Below are 22,747 nucleotides of genomic sequence, written 5' to 3' on the forward strand. Positions count from 1 at the left end.
TATGTGTACTTTATTCACAACTATGAAAAAATGCATAGGAAAAATTGTTAATTGGAAATATACTAAAATAATTGCTTGTATTACAATAATGAATTCTAAAAATTATTTTTCCTTTCCCCATTACTTGATTTTTCTGAAATATATATACTAGAACCTACAGAATCTTTTGAATCCGAGCAACTTTCTCTATGCAAAATCAAGTACACAGCAAGTATACCAGGAGCCTACCAAATGTTCAGGGTTAAACAACAGCAAAAGACCTCTTACCTCTAACTTTAACTAGTATATATCTACAGAGACTCAAATCATAACCAAGGATGGAGGATAAGCTTGACTTGTTTTGAAATGTTTTTAACCTAAAACTGCTCTGCTAGATTTCAAATCACAAACTCGGCTGACCACTCTAATAAAGCCCCCTGGCCATACTGAAAATCCTTCATTTTTAAAAGTTCAGAATACCCAATTGAAAGATAGATAACGCTGGGAAAAACCACTTTGGGAAGAAGCCCATGCAGCTAATAAAAGAATCTGTGCCATCCTATAATACTTCTGATGATTTTTGTCAAGAAAAGATTTCGTTTAACAGGAACAGCTGTCCAGGGGGATTTTGTTATTGTTTTTAATTTTAGCCTCTTTTCTGGGTAGATCTCAGAATGCAGATCAAAAGAAATATGCAGAGCTTGGTAGGTACCTCTTGTTTAATAACAGAACATGCACAATTGGAAAAGCCTACTGAAAGTCTTAAGTGTGGGCCAGCAGCAGAAGAATCTGAAACACAGCAGGCCAGCAGGAAATGCATCCCCAAGAAAGAAGTGCAAATTGTTTTCACAAAAGAGACAAAAAGGGTTAGACTTTTTGAAACACTTCTTTTGAAAGTGTTTTCTAAAAACCATAAAAATCCTAGAAAAGAACACCTAACCTCTTTGATATTGGCCATAACAACTTTTTTCTAGATATGTCTCCTGAGGCAAGGGAAACAAAAGCAAAAATAAGATATTGGGACTACATCAAAAAATAAAAGGCTTCTGCCTGGGGTGCCTGGGTGGCTCAGTCAGTGAAGCGTCTGCCTTCGGCTCAGGTCATGATCCCAGGACCCTGGGATCGAGCCCCTCATTGGGCTCCCTGCTCAGCAGGGAGTCTGCTTTTCCCTCTGCCTGCAGCTCCCTCTGCCTGCCACTCCTCCTGTTTGTGCTCTCTGTCAAATAAATAAATAAAATCTTAAAAAAAAAAAAAAAAAAGGCTTCTGCACAGTGAAAGAAACAATCAGCAAAACTGAAAGGCAACCTACTGAATGGGAGAAGATATTTGCAAATGATGTATGTGATAAAGGGTTAGTATCCAAAATATATAATGAACTTAGAAAACTCAATACCCCAAAAACAAATAATCCAATTAAAAAATAGGCAGAAGACATGGACATTTCTCCAAAGATGACAGATGGCCAACAGATAGATGAAAAGATGTTCATCATCACTTGCCATCAAGGAAATGCAAATCAAAACCACAATATCACCTCACACCTGTCTGAATGGTTAAAATCAACAACATAAGAAACAAGAGTTGGTGGTGAGGATGTGGAGAAAAAGGAACCCTCATGCACTGTTGGTGGGAATGCAAATTGGTGCAGCCACTGTGGAAAATAGTATGGAGGTTCCTCAGAAAGTTAGAAACAGAACTACCTTATGATCCAGCAATCAGATTACTGGGTTTTGACCCAAAGGATACAAAAACACTAATTCACAGGGAATATGCACCCCTATACTTACAGCAGCATTATTTACGATAGCCAAGATACGGAAGCAGCCCAAGTATCCATCTACTGATGAATGGATAAAGAAGTGGTGTACACACACACACACACACACACACACAGAGTATTATTCAGCCATAAAAAAGATTGAAATCTTGCCATTTGCAATGACATGGATACAGCTAGAGAGTATAATGCTAAGCAAGATAAGTCAGAGAAGGACAAACATCATATGATCTCATGTGTAATTTAAGAAACAAAACAAAGGGGGGGAAAGAGAGACACAAATCAAGAAAGAGATCTTAACCATAGAGAACTAACTGATGGTGACCAGATGGGAGGTGGGTGAGGGGACAGGTGAAATAGGTGATGGGTATTAAGGAGGGCACATGTGATGAGCACCGGGTGATGTATGGAAGTGTTGAACTGCTATATTGTACATCTGAAACTAACAACACTGTATGTTAACTAACTGGAATTAAAATAAAAAACATTAAAAAGGGGGGTTTTCTAAAGTCTTCTGGAGAAAGGGCTGACATAGTTTTTAGTGTTCATTTGTGGTGATACCTTTTACAAATCTGGTTCCATTCTGATGGATAGCCACTGATAATAAGAGCTTGTGGAATTTCTCACTACAGGAGAATTCCACTTAAAGCTATCTGATTCAGAAAATAAATCAAGGAATAATACGAGGTTTAGGAAAAGTTCTCTCTATATTAAATTACTGTACTTTATTAGGCCCCCTAAGATGCATTCAGATTGACAATGCAAATACATATTAACAGACAACTTTTCAAGAATATATACTACATACAACAGCAAAGTTTTAAAAAGCATTCTTCAATTTAGCTGATACCAACAAGTTCTGCATTTTCTGGGGTTTATTGGGAACTTGCCTGGAGCCATTAATAAACTGAACTTCTATACCCATTTGGCTTTGTTGGAACCTGGAGGTAAAATGACAAATGAGTGGTACCTCTAGCCTCTATCTTTTTTTTTTTTTTTAAGATTTTATTTATTTATTTGACAGAGAGCAAGACAGCAAGAGAGGGAACACAAGCAAGGGGAGTGGGAGAGGGAGAAGCAGGCTTCCCGCGGAGCAGGGAGCCCGATGCAGGGCTCGATCCCAGGACCCTGGGATCATGACCTGAGCCAAAGGCATATGCTTAACGACTGAGTCACCCAGGCACCCCTCCAGCCTCTATCTTTAATACCACCATAACAGTTTTCAAATAGTACTTTTAAAAATTTTGTTCTACTTGTAAAGATAATGCATAATTACTGTCAAAAATGCTAGCACAGAAACAAAATACTAAAAAAACAAAAAACACCTTATATCCTACCACAGAAAGATAACCACAGTTAATTCAGTAAACATCATTCCAGATATTTCCATGCATACAGAAACAAAAACAGAATACATCTACAATTCTGTATGAATGGGATGGACCGTGGTGGCGTTTTACAACCTGGTGTTCTTTACTCACATATTATGTCTGATTTCTTTTCAGGCAACAAAATTTTCCCTCTTGTGGCTTCATTGTGTTTCATCAATTACATAAATGCCAATGTATTTATAAAATCTCCTATTAACTGGAATAGTTTAGGTTGCTTCCAATTTTTTTGCCATTATAAACAAAAATGACTATATTCCCACACCTGTATCTCTATGCAATTGTGTAGTATAATTGTGCAATTGTCCAATTATCTCCTTAGGAGAAATTTCTAAGATAACTATTGTATCAAGTGGGATTTCTGGATCAAAGGTTTTTAAACTTTGAACATATTCCAAACTTCCCCTTCAGAAGAGCTGTACTAACTTCCTTCCCACCATCATTACATGAATATATTTTTTTCCTCACAGCTTTAGCCAAAACTGAGCAATCTATCATTCTTTTCAATATTGAAATCTATATTTTAATTGCATTTCACTGATAACTAATGAGGCTGAATATTTTTCCTTTCTTCCTACTTCTATAATGAACTGCTGGAATATGCCTTTGTCCACTTTCCTACTATCCAAATGGCATTTTAGTCTAACCTGAAGATTGACCAAGATCTCCCTTCATAATATGGCTGGGATTATATTCCTCATGTTGGTAATGATTTTACTCATCACAAATACATAAAAGGTCGAAGAGCTATTGCTCAGTCTCAAAATGCATCTTACCTGATCTACCCCTCGTGGAGATCTCACATGTCAGTCGCTTGAAATATTCTGGGAGATCAGCATATTCATTTCCATAGGAGATGACCTTAATTCCTTTGTCCAGCATGTTTTCTCGAAGCTTCTTGAACTCATCCACATCTCCTCTCCGAACCAGCATGAAATGTTCTAAGTCAGATTTATGCTTCACAGCCTCCAGAAAAAGGGCTTGGAAAGTGGTGTCATCCACAGTCCAGCCACATCCCAGGAAAAGAAATGACTTGTTTTCATAGAGTTTCTGAATCTCTCTCTTGCAGGAAAAGAAACAACACGTTAATGACACTGTGAAGACACACATAAGGCCTGTCCGAAACAAAAAAGTCAACAGGGTCATAACTACAACATTTAGCAGACTGTGATGACCAATTAACCAAAATTCAAGAGGGTATGTATATTCATTCCAAGAAGGAGTCTGATCTTATTGTTTATGCCTACCACTTGATGACTGGTCTAAAATTGTATCTTTACCTGGCATGCTACTGCTCTCTATTCAGGCTTTCACTGGGTAGGCAGTGGTCTACTTGCGATACAGTTTGTCAGATCTGTGTGTCCAGAGGCCGTAAGGCATTGAAAAGTTTTCAACACATCTTACTCTTCCCATTTTCTAGATCATATTTTCCTTTTTTGCTTTACAAACTGAACCATAGATCACCACAGAAGGTAATTCCATCACCAGATTTCTTAAACAAAAAAAAAAGCCTATGACACTTACTACATCAATGTGTATATGTACATTATACCTATATATATATACACATATAGGTACATATACGAACACTGGAAATGATTCTGCTTAAGGGATCACTCAATGTCAAAGATGGATGCAATTAAAACACATGTCAGGAAAAGTATAGGTGAAAAAAAATCCCTTATGCTTTAGAAAGTATCACATTTTTCCTGGTCTTTCTTTTGCTGCATCATGTAAAGATACTATCATTCCAAGTGACCTAGTCCTGAAAACAGCCAGTATACACTGTTCTCAGCGTTGGGGGCTGGTGAATTTTCCCCACATATCCCTGGCCAGAGAGTACTTTACACACATGTATGAACAAGTCTAAAACTTGTATCTCAAAAAAGCAACAAGCTTTCTCACAAAGCTTTATCATCCTACCTAAAATTTTTAAAATTCTTTGCACTGAGCAATAAGCGATAATTCAATATAAGCCCATCACCATTCACAAAGTCTCTTTAGAATGTATGTTCTAAGAGTGACTAGTCGGTAAAAAGGTGCATGTATTATTATTGGCATAGAGAGGGTTTAATACTATTTAATACTATAATAAACCAAACAATGAAGAAGGGTAATAATGTAATCTTTGTATGCAGGGATGATGCCGATGACAGAGTGCCATCTGCTGGCTGTCAATCAAGAACAAAGTAAAAACCTCCGGCTTGATACCCGAAGAGACGTTCCACATTTCCTAAGCTAGCATGCACAACCACAAGCTAAGAAGCACAGAACGAATGTTTCAACTTCCAATTTTAACTCATGGGGAAAATGTTACCCTGTGAAGACCGACTGTATATTTAGAGGTTTCCCAGGAAGGCTTTCTTGAGACCAGCAAGATCAGCACCACTCACCATAACTTCAGTGTTCCTGAGCACATTCTGATACCCAGCTGGATGGAGGACAATGCCACTAGGGTTGGTGTAGACCCCATGGATGTGTAAGACGCTCAGCTTCCGCTTCTCCTGAGCCCACTCTAGAACCTGTATAACACAAATATAGCTCAACCAAGCTGGCTGGGCTGAGCATTTGCTTAAAGGTCCCCACGGGCATGAGGCTGTTTTGACGGACCAGGCTGCTGGCATAGCTCTGTACGATACCGTAGGGCTAGAATGTAAAACCTAGTGTGGGCTCAGTTTCCATTCCAGGCATGGCTGTTAGGACTGATGGCAGTTTCTCTTCGAAAGTAACCATCAAAAACTGTAAGTTGTGTGTCGTCACTTGAAGAAGTGCTGGAGCTCTTACCACTGGTGATACACATGACAGCCATGGATGACTGTCTCAGTAATGATCTCCAAAGTATCACACCTCCTTGTCTCCAGGCCCTGTGTAGTCCCTCTTCACACTTATTCCAGGCTTGGCCATTGGCTTGCTTCAGTCAACAGGGCATTAGCAAACATGATGCAAGCAGCAGCTTGAAAAATGTTGGCATGAGTCTCATTTCTCTTTTGCTGCTTCTGGAAGCCGGCACCATGTAAGAAGCCTTGGCTAGCCTGCTAGAGATGCATGGCCCAGCCAACTGCCCATACCAACAGACACGGAAGCAGGGCCATCTGACAGCACCCCATCTTGGTCGAGCCCCCAGATGACTGCAGCCATGTGGGTAACCAGCAAAACCAGCAGAACTGCCCCATTTCTAAGCCCAGCTCAAATCACTCACTCACATTATCATGTGCAAATAAAATGTTTGAAGCCCCAAAGTTTCAGGGTGGTTTTTCGTGCAGTGGATAAGCAGTAGAAGAATCACTTCAGTCCCCTGAGCTACCTAAAAGGCTACCAATGAAGAACAATCACTTAGATGACAATGGTAACGAGAGCTACCTGGATGCCACCGTTCCATTTTCTCAAGGACTTGAGAAAGCATAATTTCATTCTCATAACATTCTAGAGAAATAAGGTATGGGTTAGGGAAAATAGTGAAGAGGCACAGAGACGCTGAACGTGAATATCACCAGGCCGCATTCTGACCACCAGTCAGTCAATGGCTTTAAGCACTAGATTTCAATACCGCCCTCTTGTGGACTAAAACCGCAAAGCGAATCTTAAAGTTCCAGGATGAAAATGCGAGAGAAAAGAGCAAGTCTGAGAGAAACCCTTAACTTTCAAAAGGCCCTTATGCTTCTTTTGCTGGTCATAATCTTAGGAGATTACATCAGAAACATCACACAAGCCGCTTCTTGCCATTAATTTTTGAATTTCATTCAATCATCTATGAATTCAAAAAAAGTATTTCCTGAGCACCTGCTATGTGCCAAGTACCATCTCAGACATCAGGCTAAGAAGGGCTGACACGGCGTCTGCGCAAATGGAGTTGCTGTTTCCACGGGATAAACAGCAAGAAAACAAACCGAGATAAAAACTGAAAGTCACAGTGAGCGCCATGAAAGACAGGGGCAAAAAAATAAGGACCGGCCCCTTCAAAACACAGAAGGGCAGGTCAGAGAGGTCCTCTCAGAGGTCATACTTCAGTTGAGACTTACAGGCAAAGAAGGAGCTTACCATACCAAGCATGGGGGTAGCGGGTGGAAAACATGCCAGCCAGAGCCAACCGGTCTTCACGGCACCATTTCTTTACATTTGATTTGTTTAAAACCTGACCGCAAGCTCAGCAAAATCACAAGAGCGGTACTGTGACGCTAAACGCCAGCGAGCGAGTCAGTTTTCTCTCCGAATTCTATTTGTCTGGGCTCTAGGCTGGACACAAAGGCAGGTTCCTTGGAAAACAAAGTGGAGAAGGAAAATTGCAAAAATATAAAGCAGGACAAATGAGACTTGGTGGCATTTTACAACCTGTTTTTTTTTTTCTTCTTCAGTCATTGTCTCTGACACCAATCTCCTATTGGTGCTAAAGTTCAAATTACAAACTCAAGTGACCATTCTAATAAAAAAGCCTCATCTTGTTGGTTGACATAGATCAACATCTATAATTCAGTATTATGGTAAACGACTTAGGTATGCATGGGCTATATTTAAAAAAAAAAAAAAACAAAACTCTCCTGAGGTTTCCACTGAACATTAACTTCAACCCAGCTATCACGTGGCTTGAAAGTTGCTCTTCAGACATCATATAGTAGTTTTCATACATTTCTAATAGAGGCCATGAAGAATACATCCTAAGAAAGAACTCTAAATCAGTATTAAGCTCATCTGGTATTAGCAAATGTTAAGATCTTACAGCTCAAATGACTTCCTATAACCTTGCTCTGAAAGTGGGTGAAATTGTCAAAACTCACAGAACTGAACACTTTTAAGAGCTGTGCATTTTACTCTATTTTGATTTTATCTCAAAAATCAAAAAAATAAAAATCCAACTGGGGACAAGAATCTTCCTTTCTACCTCAACATAAATACCAGCAGTGTATAATATACCGAGAAAACAGCATTTCTGATGAAGATACAACCCACGAGCCTGAAGAAGAAACTAATCCTTTACTTTTTACCTTTTTCTCATCAGTAAGGTCAAGGGATTCAAGTTGTTTTCCCTGATCTGCTGCATACAGTTCCAGGAGATTATCAAAATTTGTAGTTAATACCAGGGCTCCATTTTCCATCAGGTGGAGAACTGACTGAAGGAGCTGTTTTCCAGAATCTTCCATCTTTGACTCCAAATCATCAAATACTTCATATAAACAGTCCTTGAAAAATGTGGATCGAACATTACTAGTTCGCTGGGGAGGGATTGGAAAGAGAAAAATTAATTCCACATGTTTGGGTAGGTCATTTGTTTAAACTACAATAATACAGCAAATTTCTGAAGGACATTATGTACTTAAAATAAGGATAAAATACTGTCTACCTCAGAGAGTTATAGTAAGAAAAACAGGACACATGCCATTTGCTGAAGCACAATGCCTAACACATAGTAAGTGATCTGGACTATTATATCATATGCAAATAAGCATAAATTCTCTAAATAAGCATTTTTATAGATTGAAGAAAATGGGCATGGTCGAGAGAGATGAATTACTACCAGGACTAAAGAAAGGGGGTGGAAAAGCACAGTACCTACTACCCTAATTAGGCCTCAGGTGAGAAGACAGTATTTTCTGTTCAACTTTCCTCACCCAGAGAATAACCAATAAAAGACAGCTATCTCTAAAATGTGGTTTAGTGTCTCTTTTTCTAATCCTGGGTGCTTTTTACAGATGTTTATAGGTTTAGGAAAAATGGTTTATCTTCTCCCTGCATGTTTTTCCCCTAGCATAATTCAGGAATTTGTTTACAGGTATGGTAGGAAAAATACTTAGTATATAACAAAGGTTATCAAAAATTTGCATTTTGCAATTGTTTTTTAAAAATACCAAACACTGGGGCGCCTGGGTGGCTCAGTCGTTAAGCATCTGCCTTCGGCTCAGGTCATGATCCCAGGGTCCTGCGGTCGAGCCCCACATCGGGCTCCAGCCCCGCATCAGGCTCCCTGCTCCATGGTAAGCCTGCTTCTCCCTCTCCCACTGCCCCTGCTTGTGTTCCTTCTCTCGCTGTATCTCTCTCTGTCAAATAAATAAATAAAATCTTAAAAAAAACCAAACACTAATCAGTTCTAAACAGACTTCCTCCTTTGATTTTTAATTTTTTTAAAGATTTTTTTTTTTTAATTTATTCATTTGAGAGAGAGAGCGAGCATGAGCAGAAGGGAGGGTCAGAGTGAGAGGGAGAAGCAGACTCCAGCCTGAGCAGAGAGCCTGACACGGGACTCGATCCCAGGACCCTGAGATCATGATCCGTGCTGAACGCAGACGCTTAACTGACTGAGTGACCCAGGTGGTGCCCCTTGCCCTTCTTTACATATGGATTATCTGAATAAGAGCTTTCCCAGTTTCATTCTGAGAGTATGTAAATATCTCAATGACTAATGAGGAAAAAGAATACAAACCTTAGGTAGGAAGGTGGCTTTATAACTTAAAAGACAAAGTGGCCCCAGGGACACAGGAATTTCAAATGGGAACATAACTATGTAATGTGCTGTAACAAATGTCTGATCCCTATCTTGTTCCTGCAAACACCAGGCCATTAGATAGTATCAGAGCAAGAATCAGTTCATAAAGGCCCCAGTATTTCCCAAACTCCAAGTAATTGCACTTAGCTGCTAGACACATAGATACTGAGCTCCTTCTGTTTTTCCTCAAAGTAGTCCCCCTACCTTCCTGGTTTCCTTTGTGTATCCTTCGAATAGCGCAATGCTCAGAGGAAGATCTGATTCCATGGAACCACGTAAGCAGATTCATAAAATACACTTCTATTTGCCAAATTCTTTCCCTAATTTTTCAAAGTATTTTATAAAATTATCCAATCTTTAAATTATACCTACCAAAGAAATGGTAAATACTTAAACACTGGAAAACTAGAGCACAGAGGTGAAAAAGTCCCTCTATTTGGTGGTGACACACCCTGAAGTTTATCTGGTCTGTCAATCACTATTCCATGCAACATCTACCACCAGGCAGGATTCTCCTTATACCCTGTGTCAGTGGGCTCAAAGATTCTCTTCTAGTGTTAAACAGATGGAAGAGCCCATATTTACGTGGCTAAGAATGTGGGTCATGTTTTTCAACTTGTCCATTTTCATTACATAATGGCATAAATAATTACATCACATATTAGCAGCCATAGGCAACCAACTGGTGACTCAAACACTCAATCAGAATGAACAATCTGATCAGAAACAGTGAAGAATTTACAACCATACTTACTGAATTTCACCACATACATGAATTATTGAAAATATGATGCCCCTTTAATGTCTACTAAAATTACAACCCATTTACCCTACAGTCTTGCAATCCCATTTCTGGGAATATATCCCACAGATATACTACAAACAAATGAAACAACATAAACAAGATTATCACAAAAAATTCCAGTGTCATTTAAGAAATCACTGGAAACAAGCCAAGTATCCGTGTGTAGGAGACTGAGATGGCCAAGAACCCATATAAAGGAGGCTAGCATGGAACGATCTCCAGGATATACAGTTAAGTAAAACAAACAAGGTGCCAAACACTAAATTTAGAATGCTACCTTTTGACATGAGGGATTAAAGAGGTAGTGAGATAGAATAAATCTAGTCCTATTTGCTTGTTTTGCAAAAAAGGAACACTGAAAGGATACTCAAAAAGCCAATAAGAGTGGTGACCTATGGGGAAGGGGTGAGTTTGGGAAGAGGAGGTAGACAAAGACATGGTGGAAATGAGATGTCACAATGTGTGGAAATGAGATGTCGCAATGTATGTAAACCTTTTTACATCATTTTGATTTCTGCAATGTACAAATACCTATTCAAAAAAAGCAAAACTAAGCTTAAAATTAAACAAAAACTACAGTGATTTTAAGAACTTCCCTGTTGTGTCTTATATCTTCATTTTGCACTCGATTCATACATAAACAGTTATACAACACCATATTCCAGTACCAGTTTAATCATTACACACACAGATAAAAATACCTGAGTATACAATCAGGTAATCATGGGTGTGGAATATTTTCTTGCTTCTAAGGAAAGAAATACAAAAGGTTAAAGCCTGGGAATAAATGTTAAAAGTCACTTATTTTAGCTAACTATCTCTTAATTCTATTTCTTTAAGTTATTACATCTTGCATATCAACACGGAGAGGAAGGAAAGAGGCTTTTTGTAGCTGTGACTTCCTCAGACTTAAAATGAACATTTCTCTCTCTTGAAGCATGTGACCCTAGAACTAAATTTCCCACCAGTAGCCTAAGCAAAGACAAAGGAATGAAAACAAACAAAGGAGGTTCCACAGTCAAAAGGAAATGCCAAACTCCCACACAATTTTATGGACATTTTCTTATTCACTTAAAACAGTGAACTGAATCCAATGCTACATACCCTTAACTCTCATCTTTCTGATCTCAGATATAGTAAAAACAAAATCCGGACTCTTTCCCACCATGGTTATTAACAATTTATAGTGCACTTACTATGTGCCAAATACTTTATATACATTGTCTAACTTATTCTTCACGAGTTAAGTAGTATTAGCCCAGTTTTATAGGTGCAAAAATAGATCCTGAGAAGTTAAGTGATTCTCCCAAGGTCCTAGTGCATTTAAATGGAGGAGTCTGATTCCGAAACCCAAGTTCTCTGCATTGAATGCACAATGTATCCCTACTAAAAGATAATGTATCCCTACTAAAAGAAACTGGCTCAGTAGATAGGCCTATTAAATTAATGCTGCCATATTACCACTGTTAAGAGTCTTAAAAAAAAAATAATAAAAATAAAGGACAGTTTCAAACATATATAAAAAGAATATAAACCCCACTGTATACCCATCATCCTGTTTCAACCATTATCACACATGGCCAATCTTATTTAACCTAAATTCCCCTCCACCATATGCCTCCCACCTCTCCCCTTGAACAGAATTTTTCTGAAGCAATTCCCAAGCATCATATTTCATGCAGCTACTTCAACAGCTTCTTAAAAGGACCCCTCCCTTACATATAAAACAAAACGTAACTGTAATACCACCTATCACACCTAAAAGAAAAAATACTAATTCCTTATTATCAAATACTCAAGTGTTCAAATTTCCCTAAATGTATGGGTCTTTTTTTTTTTATTTTATTTTTTTTTAAGATTTTATTTATTTATTTGACAGAGAAAGAGATAGTGAGAGCAGGAACACAAGCAGGGGGAGTGGGAGAGGGAGAAGCAGGCTTCCCGCCGAGCAGGGTGCCCGATGCGGGGCTCGATCCCAGGACCCTGGGATCATGACCTGAGCCGAAGGCAGACGCTTAACGACTGAGCCACCCAGGCGCCCGGGTCTTTTTTTTTTTAAAAGAAGCCTCTGGTTTGCCTGTATTTTTTTCTTACATATCCTCTATTAAAGTGTGTTTTAAAACATGGCCCATGGACCCCATGGATCTCTAACATTCTTTAAGGAGTCTGCAAAGTAAAATTATTTTCATAACATTAAGGTAATTTTTGTCTTTCAAACTTTGCTGGTATGTGCACTGATGGTGCAAAAGCAATCGTGGGTAAAACTGCTGGTGACTTAGTGTGACTCAAGACAGTGGAACCAAGCTGTGCCCGTAATCCCTGCATTCTTCATGACCAAAGACTTATAGTAAGAAAAAAATTCCAGGGGCACCTGGGTGGCTCAGTCGTTAAGCGTCTGCCTTCGGCTCAGGTCACGATCCCACTGGGATCGAGCCCCGCATCGGGCTCCCTGCTCGGCGGGAAGCCTGCTTCTCCCTCTCCCACTCCCCCTGCTTGTGTTCCCTCTCTCGCTGTGTCTCTCTCTGTCAAATAAATAAAAATAAAATCTTAAAAAAGAAAAAAAATTCCAGTGTCATTTAAGAATGTCCTTAATGAAGCAGTAAAAATTATTAATTGTATTAAATCTTGACCCTTGAGCACATGCCCTTTTAAAAGTCTGTGTGAAGAAAGAGGACATATGCACAAAGCACTTCTGCTGCAGACTGAAGTATGATGGTTGTCTCCAGGCAAAACACTTGTGTGATTGAACTGTAAGCTCAATCCATTTTTTCATCAAACATTATTTTTACTTGAACAAATGACTGACAGACAAACTAGTCATTCAGATTTGGGCATTCTCAGGCATTTTTGCAAAAATAAATGAAGTGAGCCTGCCATTTTGAGGAAAACAACTCAGGACTCCTGCCTTGGTTGCCAATGACAAAAGTTGAGCTTTCAAGCAAAAACCAGAAATTAAAAAAAAATTATTTAAATTCAATTTAGTTAACATATAGTCTATTATTAATTTCAGGGGTAGCATTTAGTGATTCATCAGTTGCATATAACACCCAGTGCTCATTCCATCAAGTGCCCTCCTCAATGTCCATCACCCAGTTACCCCATCCCCCTGTAGCAACCCTAGAGTTAGGAGTCTCTTATGGTTTGTCTCCCTCTCTGTTTTTATCTTACTTTTCCTTCCCTTCCCCTGTGTTCATCTGGTTTGTTTCTTAAATTCCACATATGAGTGAAATCATATGGTAATTGTCTTTCTGACTTATTTTGCTTAGCATAATACCCTCAAGTTCGATCCATGTCATTGCAAATGGCAAGATTTCATTCTTTCTGATGGCTAATATTACATATATACATATATATAAATATATTATATAGATTTTGTATAGATATATATATCTCACATCTTCTTTATCCAGAATTTTAGAAATCTTTAATCTGCCACCATGAGCTTGACAGCTTCCAAATACTTTTGTGATGAGATTGGTGGTGTTATTAATGAATACAATTTTTTGAGCTGTGTAGTGAAACGTGTCAATATCTAGAAGATATATGTAACTCAGCAAACCAAGATTTTCCAAATGACCAATGCATGATGTTACAAAATCATGCATGGGTCAAAGACTCATTCTAAGTGCAAGATGGATCATGGATTTTAATGCAACAGAATAGGAAAAGTTAAGATATGGATTTGACTTCAGATTCCATATTGCTATTAATCTTTAGGGAAGGAAGCCACCAGTTACTGAGTTTTTAGTGTAGTATCAACAACAAATATCTATAATTACCTAAAAAGACTATTAAAATACTTCTTTCTTTGCCAGCTACATATCTCTGAGACCTGAGTTTTTCCATATACTCAAACCAAAACAACACACAGTCTATAAAGCAGAAAGGAGAATGCAGTTGCTTTCTTTAATAGAAGAGATTTGCAAAAGTGTGAAATAATATTATTCTCCTCACTAATTTATTTTTGTTTTTTGGAAAATATAATTATTTTCCACAAACATGTTATTTACGTTTACATGTAATAGGCTTATTGTTACTTTTCAGTGAGTATTTTAAACATTTCTCAATTTTTAATCGCGAATATTGACAGTTATACTATACTCCACATAAACAAAAGCTGCTTGAGTTTCTCAGTAATTTTTTAAGAGTATATAAAGGCGTCTTGAGACCAAAAAGTTTGATAATTGCTCCGCTACTGCAACTGACACTAACCCACAACTACATTTTAAGGTTAATAAATCTTCATCCGAAGGTAATTAGTGACCCCAGTTTGATGTATTTGGTAGGTACACGCTTACTGACACTGACTTCAAAACTTCTCATTACTTCAATCACAGTTCACCCAACTAGCAAAATCATGCTTTCTGTTCTCAGGAAACCACTGTGATGAATTAGTGAAGGTTACAGCCACGACAAGGGAGTGGCATGACAACACAGTACATCCTAGTCTGAAAGAGAACTTCTTTATCCATAGACCAGTCTTCCTAGTCTAACACAGTAATCATGAGCTCTTTTTTTTTTTTTTTTTCCCCCAGAAAGATAACATTTTTATTGACTGGCTGACACACCTCCGTAATACTTTTTTTCCCTTATGCTTTTTGGCTACATACTCTTTAATTACCTTTTTATATGACAACAATTTTGTTTTTTAAAGACATTAAAAAAATATATTTTCTTTCCTCTTTGCTCTCAAGTGTACTTTATCAGATATTAATACAGCCACTCTCACCTTCTGTTGATTAGTGTTTGGATTATACATGTTTCCCATCCTTTTACCTTTATTTTTAACAGCTCTACTGAGATACAATTCTCATAACATACAATTCACCTATTTTAAGTGTAAATTCAGTGATTATTTATAGATCCACAGATACTGCAACTGTCACCACAGTCAATTTTAGAACATTTCATCATATCAAAAAGAAACCATGTACCCTTTAAATATCACCCTGCTGCCCTCCATCTGTGCTCCAGTCCTCAGCAACTACTAATCTACTTTCTGTCTCTAACAGATTTCCGTATTCTGGACATTCCGTATGAACAGAATCATCTAATATGTGGTCTTTTGTGACCGGCTTCCATTATGCTAAGGGTCATTCATACTGCAGCATGTTATCAGTACTGAATTCCCTTTTACTGGCAAGTAGTATTCCATTGTATGAATGTGCCACATTTTATTTATCCATTTGACAGTTAATGGACATCTGGGTAATTCTACCTTGTGTCTATTATGAATACGGCTATCACCATTTGTGTGTTAAGTTTCTCTACGGGCATATGTTTTCATTTCTCTAGGGTATATCTAGAAGTGAAACTGTTGGGTCAGATGGTAACTCTCTATTTAATTGTTTGAGGACCTGCCAGAATGTGTTCCACATTGTCTGTACCATTTCACAATCCCAGCAGCGTATGAGGGATTCAATTTCTCCACATTCTCGCCAACACTTAACTATCTGACTTTGTGACTTTACCTCATGTGGTTTTGATTTGCATTTTTCTAATGACTACTACATGGAGCATCTTTTCATGTACTTACTGGCACATGGAACAATGTCTATTCAAAACCCTTGACTTATTTGCCTTTTTATTGTTAAGTTATAATAGTTCTTTATATATTCTGGATACTACACCCTTAGGAGATAGACGAATTGCTAATATTTTCTCCTGTTTGGGGGGGCAGGGGCTGTCTTTTTACTTTCTTGATAGTGCTCTTTGAGCCTAACAGCTTTTACATTTGGTAAGGTGTGGTATATCTACTGTTTCTTTTGTTACTTGTGCTTCTGGTGTCATGTTTAAAAAACTGCAGCCACAGGGCACCTGGGTGGCTCAGTCGGTTAAGCGTCTGCCTTCGGCTCAGGTCATGATCCCAGGGTCCTGGGATCGAGCCCCGCGTCGGGCTCCCTGCTCAGCGAAGAGCCTGCTTCTCCCTCTCCCTGCCACTTGCCTGCTTGTGCTATCTCTCTGTCAAATAAATAAATAAATAAAATCTTAAAAAAAAAAAAAAAAGTGCTGCCAGGTCCAAAGGCATGAAGCTTTAAATCTGTTTTCTTCTAGGAGCTTTATAGTTTTAGCTCTTATATTTAGGTTTTTTATCCATTTTGAGTTAATTTTGTGTATGGTGTGAGACAGAGGTCCCATGAGCTCTTTAAAGCCTACTAATTATTTACATTATTCTAGGTTAGTAACAATTTATCACAACTGCAGACAAAGAAATGAAAAGAGGAAGTAAAAGGTACTAAGTTTTTGAAATGAGTTATGAACCAAGAGGAAATTACTTTTAAATGGCTCTCTTTTAGGCTAACTTTTTTTTTTTTTTTTAAAGGAAAGGTTATTTTTTTAATTAATTAATTTATTTTTTAATTTTTTAATTTTTTTTTAAAGATTTTATTTATTTATTTGATAGAGAGAGACACAGCGAGAGAGGGAACACAAGCAGGGGGAGTGGGAGAGGGAGAAGCAGGCTTCCCGCCGAGCAGGGAGCCCGACGCGGGGCTCGATCCCAGGACCACAGGATCATGACCTGAGCCGAAGGCAGATGCTTAACGACTGAGCCACCCAGGCGCCCCTTTTATTTATTTTTTTAAAGATTTATTTATTTGACAGAGAGAGATAGTGAGAGAAGGAGCACAAGCAGGGGGAGTGGGAGAGGGAGAAGCAGGCTTCCCGCAGCGCAGGGAGCCCAATGTGGGGCTCGATCCCAGGACCCTGGGATCATGACCTGAGCCGAAGGCAGACGCTTAACAACTGAGCCACCCAGGCGCCCCTTTAGGCTAACTCTTAATGACACTTCTGTCCTATAAGCCTGAGAGCCTCGGAGGAAGGGGTGGGAATCAACACTAATAATTTACTTTATAACAAGAGTTCTATTTTTTTCCCAAAAATATATGATTTATTAAGATTTAGAGCATGCTTTGGCTACTCTACTATTTCTAAATGTATCTTAAATGAATTCTGATTTTGAAGGCATTTTGAAGACAATGCAAGACAAGGAGGGCCTTATCATTCATGAATTGGTATCCAACTCAGTTGGATAAAACAAGACAAAATTCCTTATAAATATTTTGAGTGATCACCTTTAAAAGGAACATTAAAAAAAAATGGTGTTGCTTCACCCAAAAAGGATAAGAATTATCTCTAATCTTTCTGGGGTTCCCTAAAAGGCATGGATGCCAGGGAATACCACTTTCACAGTAATGAGCAGAGAATGCAAAGTAAATTCAAAACACAGCAATAATGGGACAGTGGCCTCATTTCTGTATATATAAAGACTTCAACAACCACCTCATTATTGCCATCACACACACACACACACACACACACACACACACACACAAATGGTTCAAGATAACTACCCTGAATAGGGTCCATAAGCAGACCTTTTGTGGAAGAGCCAAATGGTATGCAAATCTATAAGCTAAAGGGTCACCCGGGTGGCTCAACTGATTAAGCCTCCAGACTCTGGATTTCAGCCTGGGTCACGATCTCGGGGTTGTGAGATCGAGCCCCTGCACTGTAGTCCACTCTGGGCGGGCATGGAGCCTGCTTAAGACTCTCTCTCTCTCCCTGGGTCTGCCCCCCCCCGTCCCAATCTATAAGCTCAAAATGACTATCCTTATTACATTCAGCACGTGTGTCATGGTTTCAGGAAATACTGCCAGGATACTCACAGGAGAGAGTTTCTGGATAAGGTCATGGGCAACGTGGACAAGGTTTTTGTCTTCATGGAGACATTTCTGAAATTTTCTGCTCTCCTCGTCTTCTAGAAGATCAAAGTCAATGGCGGCATCCAGCAAGGCCTGAATTAAGCCCTTCCAGGACTTCAGGGCTGGAACCTGCGGTGCCACCGCGGCGCTGATGCCCGTTCCGATCACCAGCACAAGTTCCCGCGGCTTCTTAGTTTTTAAGCTTGGAAGCAGCTTCCTAAAAAAGTCAACCAAATGAAGAGGACTGGGAATGTCCAACAGATATGAGGCACACGGAAAGGCTGTCGAAAATCATGGTTTTCAGCCACCACTTTCGTAGTTGCAAAGAGAACAACTACCAGTTTCTGATGCCTCTCCTGAGTATCTTAAGCAAAAAGACCAGAATACTGTGCCAGGGCTTGCTGAAAAACCTATTTCAGGAATCCTAAAAGGCAATCTTAAAATCAATTTTCTCCCTCATAGTTCTTTCAACCTAAGAAAACCCACTAATAGTAGGAAAAGATCCAATTATATTATAGCCCAGCTGAGTTCTGCTAACTAAATTATATTTTAAGCCAACATTAAATTTCAAAAAACATGGAGTCCAAAGAGAAAAGAAATCCATACAAATTAAATTCCTATTGTTGAGAGATATATAAAAGAGATGAAAGAAAGCCAAAGTTAAGCCCAAATTCTGTAAAAACAAGTAAGATAAAATTGAGCATGACTAAAACTGAGAATGAGATAGTCAAGTATGGGAACATTTCACTGCGATTTTGTTCTAGTTTCTGCAAGGCAAAAAGAAAAAAAAAGTAGCTAACAAAATTCTGAAAACACAGGAGCTTCACATTACCTAAGTAAACAAAGATACAACTATTCAACAGATATGACAAGAAGTGGAAAACATTCCTTTCTTACTGTGAGACAAGCACAGAGTTCTGTCTTGAAGAGAGAGCACAGACACAAGTTTTGTGTTTTGGTTCTCCATACCCCACCCCCTGCTTCAATCTGGAAACTATATTAAAGTCTGTTTGAAATATGTTTACTCACTTTAATTTTTGCTAATGGCAGGTGTTCTCCAAGAAATTGCCTTTCTCAATTTGTCAAAATAATAGAAAAAGGATTTGCATTTTGGCATAACATAAGAAATGGTACTTTAAGCCTTGGGAAACCTGTTTTGGGGAAACAAACTTAAGAACTGCCTTCCCTATCTCCAACTCCTGAATTCAGTCATTCCACAAATATGAAAAACTTACAAAGTACCAGACACTATGGGAGGCACTAGTGATGTTTCTATGAATAAAATGAAGTCCCTAATCTTAAGAGTTTAGTCTACTGGAAAAGACTGATAATAGATACTAGAAGCAAATGATGAAATGAGTATCAGTTCAAGGCAATCAAGATATGGAAACATACACAAATATATACTCATAGAAAATTTCTAGAAGGATTCACAAGAACTGTAAATAGTGGTTAATTCTGGGGATTAGGGAGAATAAGGATTTTTACTTTGATTGTGCTTTATTATTTGAATTTTTTACCTCACCCATTATAGGTTTAAGGTATAATTTGCCTAATCTAAAATTTCCAATTAAAAAGGAAAAAATTAGCAGTTGTGGTTTATTTCTGATTCTTCCTAAAACCACTAAGTAATTATAATTTTTTTAGAAGGTATAAATTCATAAAAATCAAAATAAGAAAAGATGACAGCAGACAACACAAGCCAACAAAATTTTAGGAGTTGTACAGTAAGAGATGATTCCCTCTATAAAACTTTTGGAATGTTCAAATAAATCTGAAGGTGGAGGGACAGGTGGGGCCAAAACAGATGATTTGTTGCAAGGCCATATTAGAAGCAGTTAGGACTCTATGACTGGAGGCTTGCTTTCCAGAGAGGTTGAACCAGAAGGTTCTGTATTTGAGAACACTGTGCACAGCTTGGGAAAGGGAATTAAGTAAAAGTCAGTATAGGAAATATAAGACTCTCCCCTGCACCCTTCTCCCAGAGGAGACATTGGCAGTCAACCTTATACCTGCACCCTATTCCCCATCCAGTCATCCTCTGTGGGGGAAAATGGCCAGCATGAGAAAAAAGACCCACACGTTCTGATAGGTGGGGATTCCTCAGCTACAGAACCTGGCCCATGCTTGACATCCACAGCGAAGCCCATCAGCGACCAAGTCCCTTATGCACACAGATTCTCCAACTGGCTTTTTAGTGTCCTCTCTTAAATATGAGCAGACAAAGAAAGGTCACCTTACATTTGAACAAAGCCCCCAATGTGAGGGTTACACCTAAACAAACTAGCAGATAGAAAGGAATCTGCAGGAAACAAGCAACAACAGGGGAAAGACAAGAAAAATGGAAAAGAAAACGGTATCTCATATAGATTAAAAAAAAAGGTATCTATGAAAAATGAACAAAATACTATAAAAAAGGGGTGGGCAAACAAACAGATTTCTTGGAAATTAAAAATATAACAAATAAATTCGTAACACTGGAAGAAAACAGAAAATCTCTGAGAAAGTATAATGATAAAACAATAGAGAACTAGAGTCTTGGGGCGCCTGGGTGGCTCAGTCGGTTAATAGTCAGACTCTTGATTTTGGCTCAGGTCATGACCTCAAGGTCATGAGGTCAAGCCCCTCGCTGGGCTCTGTGCTGGGCATGCAGCCTGCTTAAGATTCTCTCTCTCAGGATGCCTGGGTGGCTCAGTCGGTTAAGGTCTGCCTTCGGCTTAGGTTATGATGCCAGGGTCCTGGGATCGAGCCCTGCTGAGCAGAGAGCCCGTTTCTCCCTCTCCCTCTGCTTGTGCACTCTCTCTCTCTCTCCGTCAGATAAGTAAAATCTTAAAAAAAAAAAAAAAAAGATTCTTTCTCTCTCACCCCCCCACGCTCACGCACACACTTTTTCTCTCTCTCAAAAAAAGAAAAAGAAAAAAGAAAACTACAGAGTCTTACTGCAGAAGATCCAACATCTGAATACCAAGAGTTCTACTACAAAGGCACAATATAGAAAAAACTGTAAAGGAAATTATCAAATAAGAAAAAAAATTTTCCGCAGTGAATTATCAGTAGCCAACTTGTTAGGGCCACCTGATATCTAGACTCATATGAAGGTACATCACTGTGAAATTTCAGGTTGCTGAGAATAAAATAACTATCCTTACAAGCTTCCAGTGAGAAAAGAAGAGGTCATATAACACAAGGACTGGGAATCAGCAAAGAGTCACTATTTTGGCAGGAACACATAGCTGCTAGCAGAGAATGAGTAATAATTTCATAACTTTAAGGAAAATGATTTCCTATCTAAAACTCTACACTCAGCCAAATCATCAAATAAATGGACAAATATGATAAGGACATCTTCAAATGTCTCCAAAAACTCTTCTCCTGTGAATCCTTACTAAGGAAGCATAATGAGAGTATTTTTCAGGAAAATGAAAGGGCAAGACGATATCTAGGAAAGAGAGGATCCAATACAGGAGAGATATAAAAGGAATTCTGGGGGTCACGGGAAAGGAAAATGGCAAACATCAGCAATGTAGCAGGCCTGGAGAACAGCGGTCCAGAGCAGAGGACTGTCCAGAAGGAAAAATCTATGAAAGAATGTAAACTTGAGTAAATTACTGATGAGTGTCAGCATATCTAAGAGATTTATTCTTCCGTCACAGAGTTTGACGATAAGCTGATAGGTACATAGAAAACAAAGCAAGCAAACAAACAAAAAAGGATAATCTTTAATAACTTGGAGGAAAAAATGGAGAAGAAAGTATAATCAAAACACTGTTAGGCTCAGCTATGAATACTATTCATCCAGTCATATATGTTAACTATTAAAAAACTGACTTAACCAAAAATTGTGATATAAACACTGGGGGGATGTCGGGAAAGAGTGTTTGACGTGTGTATATGGTGGGGGCAACATGTGGGGAGAGGCTCCAGGAGGGCAAGCCTAATCCTCATCTTCCTTAATTGGAAAATAGATAAAACCAAAAAACTAAAAAATAGCAGTATATACACATTATTTAAAAATATGGATGCAAGTATTAGAAGAAACAGATTAAAAAAGTTGAAAGTGATTATCTCTGGAGAGGGAAAAGGCATTATAAGCTTTGAAGTACTGACTTATAAATTATGTACATTCATGACATTTTTTAAAATAAAAATTAAATCCAAAATAAAAATAATTTTGAAGGTCAATATTAATTTGTGAAAACAACTAGACTATAGGGCAAGTTTGTTATTTTTTGTCATCTACCATAAATGGTAATTTACTAAATGTTCCTCGGATTCCCTTCCCTTGTTTACCTGGGCTTTTTGGTGGGGGGTGCGCCATCACTGAAGTATCCAAGAATCTTGTCTATATCAGAGGCCTGGCTCCCTGTAGAAGCCATCCAGTTTCTAAAATAGATTAAACACCACAGACCACAATTAGATCTGTAATATATACCATTCAAAATAGCACACACGTTAAACAGTTTTAATGAGGTGTATACCCTAAAGGTGTTCTAGAGGTATTCCCTGCTCAACAGAGATTCATTAATTAATGAGCATCCCAAACTTAAAGAATTAAATTCACTTAAAAGAAAATAACCTTGAAATTATGACTTTGGTGCTCCATACTGTCATCTTGTTTCT

At 38.4% G+C, this 22,747-nt stretch overlaps 1 protein-coding gene across 2 annotated transcripts in view; it reads right to left on the bottom strand.

The window, feature by feature from the left end:
- FAM118B (family with sequence similarity 118 member B) overlaps positions 1 to 22,747 on the bottom strand; it is a 47,371-nt gene that overhangs the window by 1,884 nt on the left and 22,740 nt on the right. Inside the window, exons 2-6 of one of the 2 annotated variants that reach the window (XM_021696531.1) lie at positions 22,418 to 22,510; positions 18,092 to 18,344; positions 8,124 to 8,351; positions 5,538 to 5,666; positions 3,921 to 4,206 (exon numbers count right to left, since the gene is read on the bottom strand). In XM_021696531.1, coding sequence (XP_021552206.1) covers positions 3,921 to 4,206; positions 5,538 to 5,666; positions 8,124 to 8,351; positions 18,092 to 18,344; positions 22,418 to 22,503 — 982 coding nt within the window. In that variant the 5' untranslated portion in view covers positions 22,504 to 22,510. The remainder of the gene's footprint in view (positions 1 to 3,920; positions 4,207 to 5,537; positions 5,667 to 8,123; positions 8,352 to 18,091; positions 18,345 to 22,417; positions 22,511 to 22,747) is intronic. The other variant, XM_021696532.1, reaches the window with a different exon arrangement.

This window comes from Neomonachus schauinslandi, chromosome 11 (assembly GCF_002201575.2).
Source record: "Neomonachus schauinslandi chromosome 11, ASM220157v2, whole genome shotgun sequence".
Classification (NCBI taxonomy): Eukaryota; Metazoa; Chordata; class Mammalia; order Carnivora; family Phocidae; genus Neomonachus; species Neomonachus schauinslandi.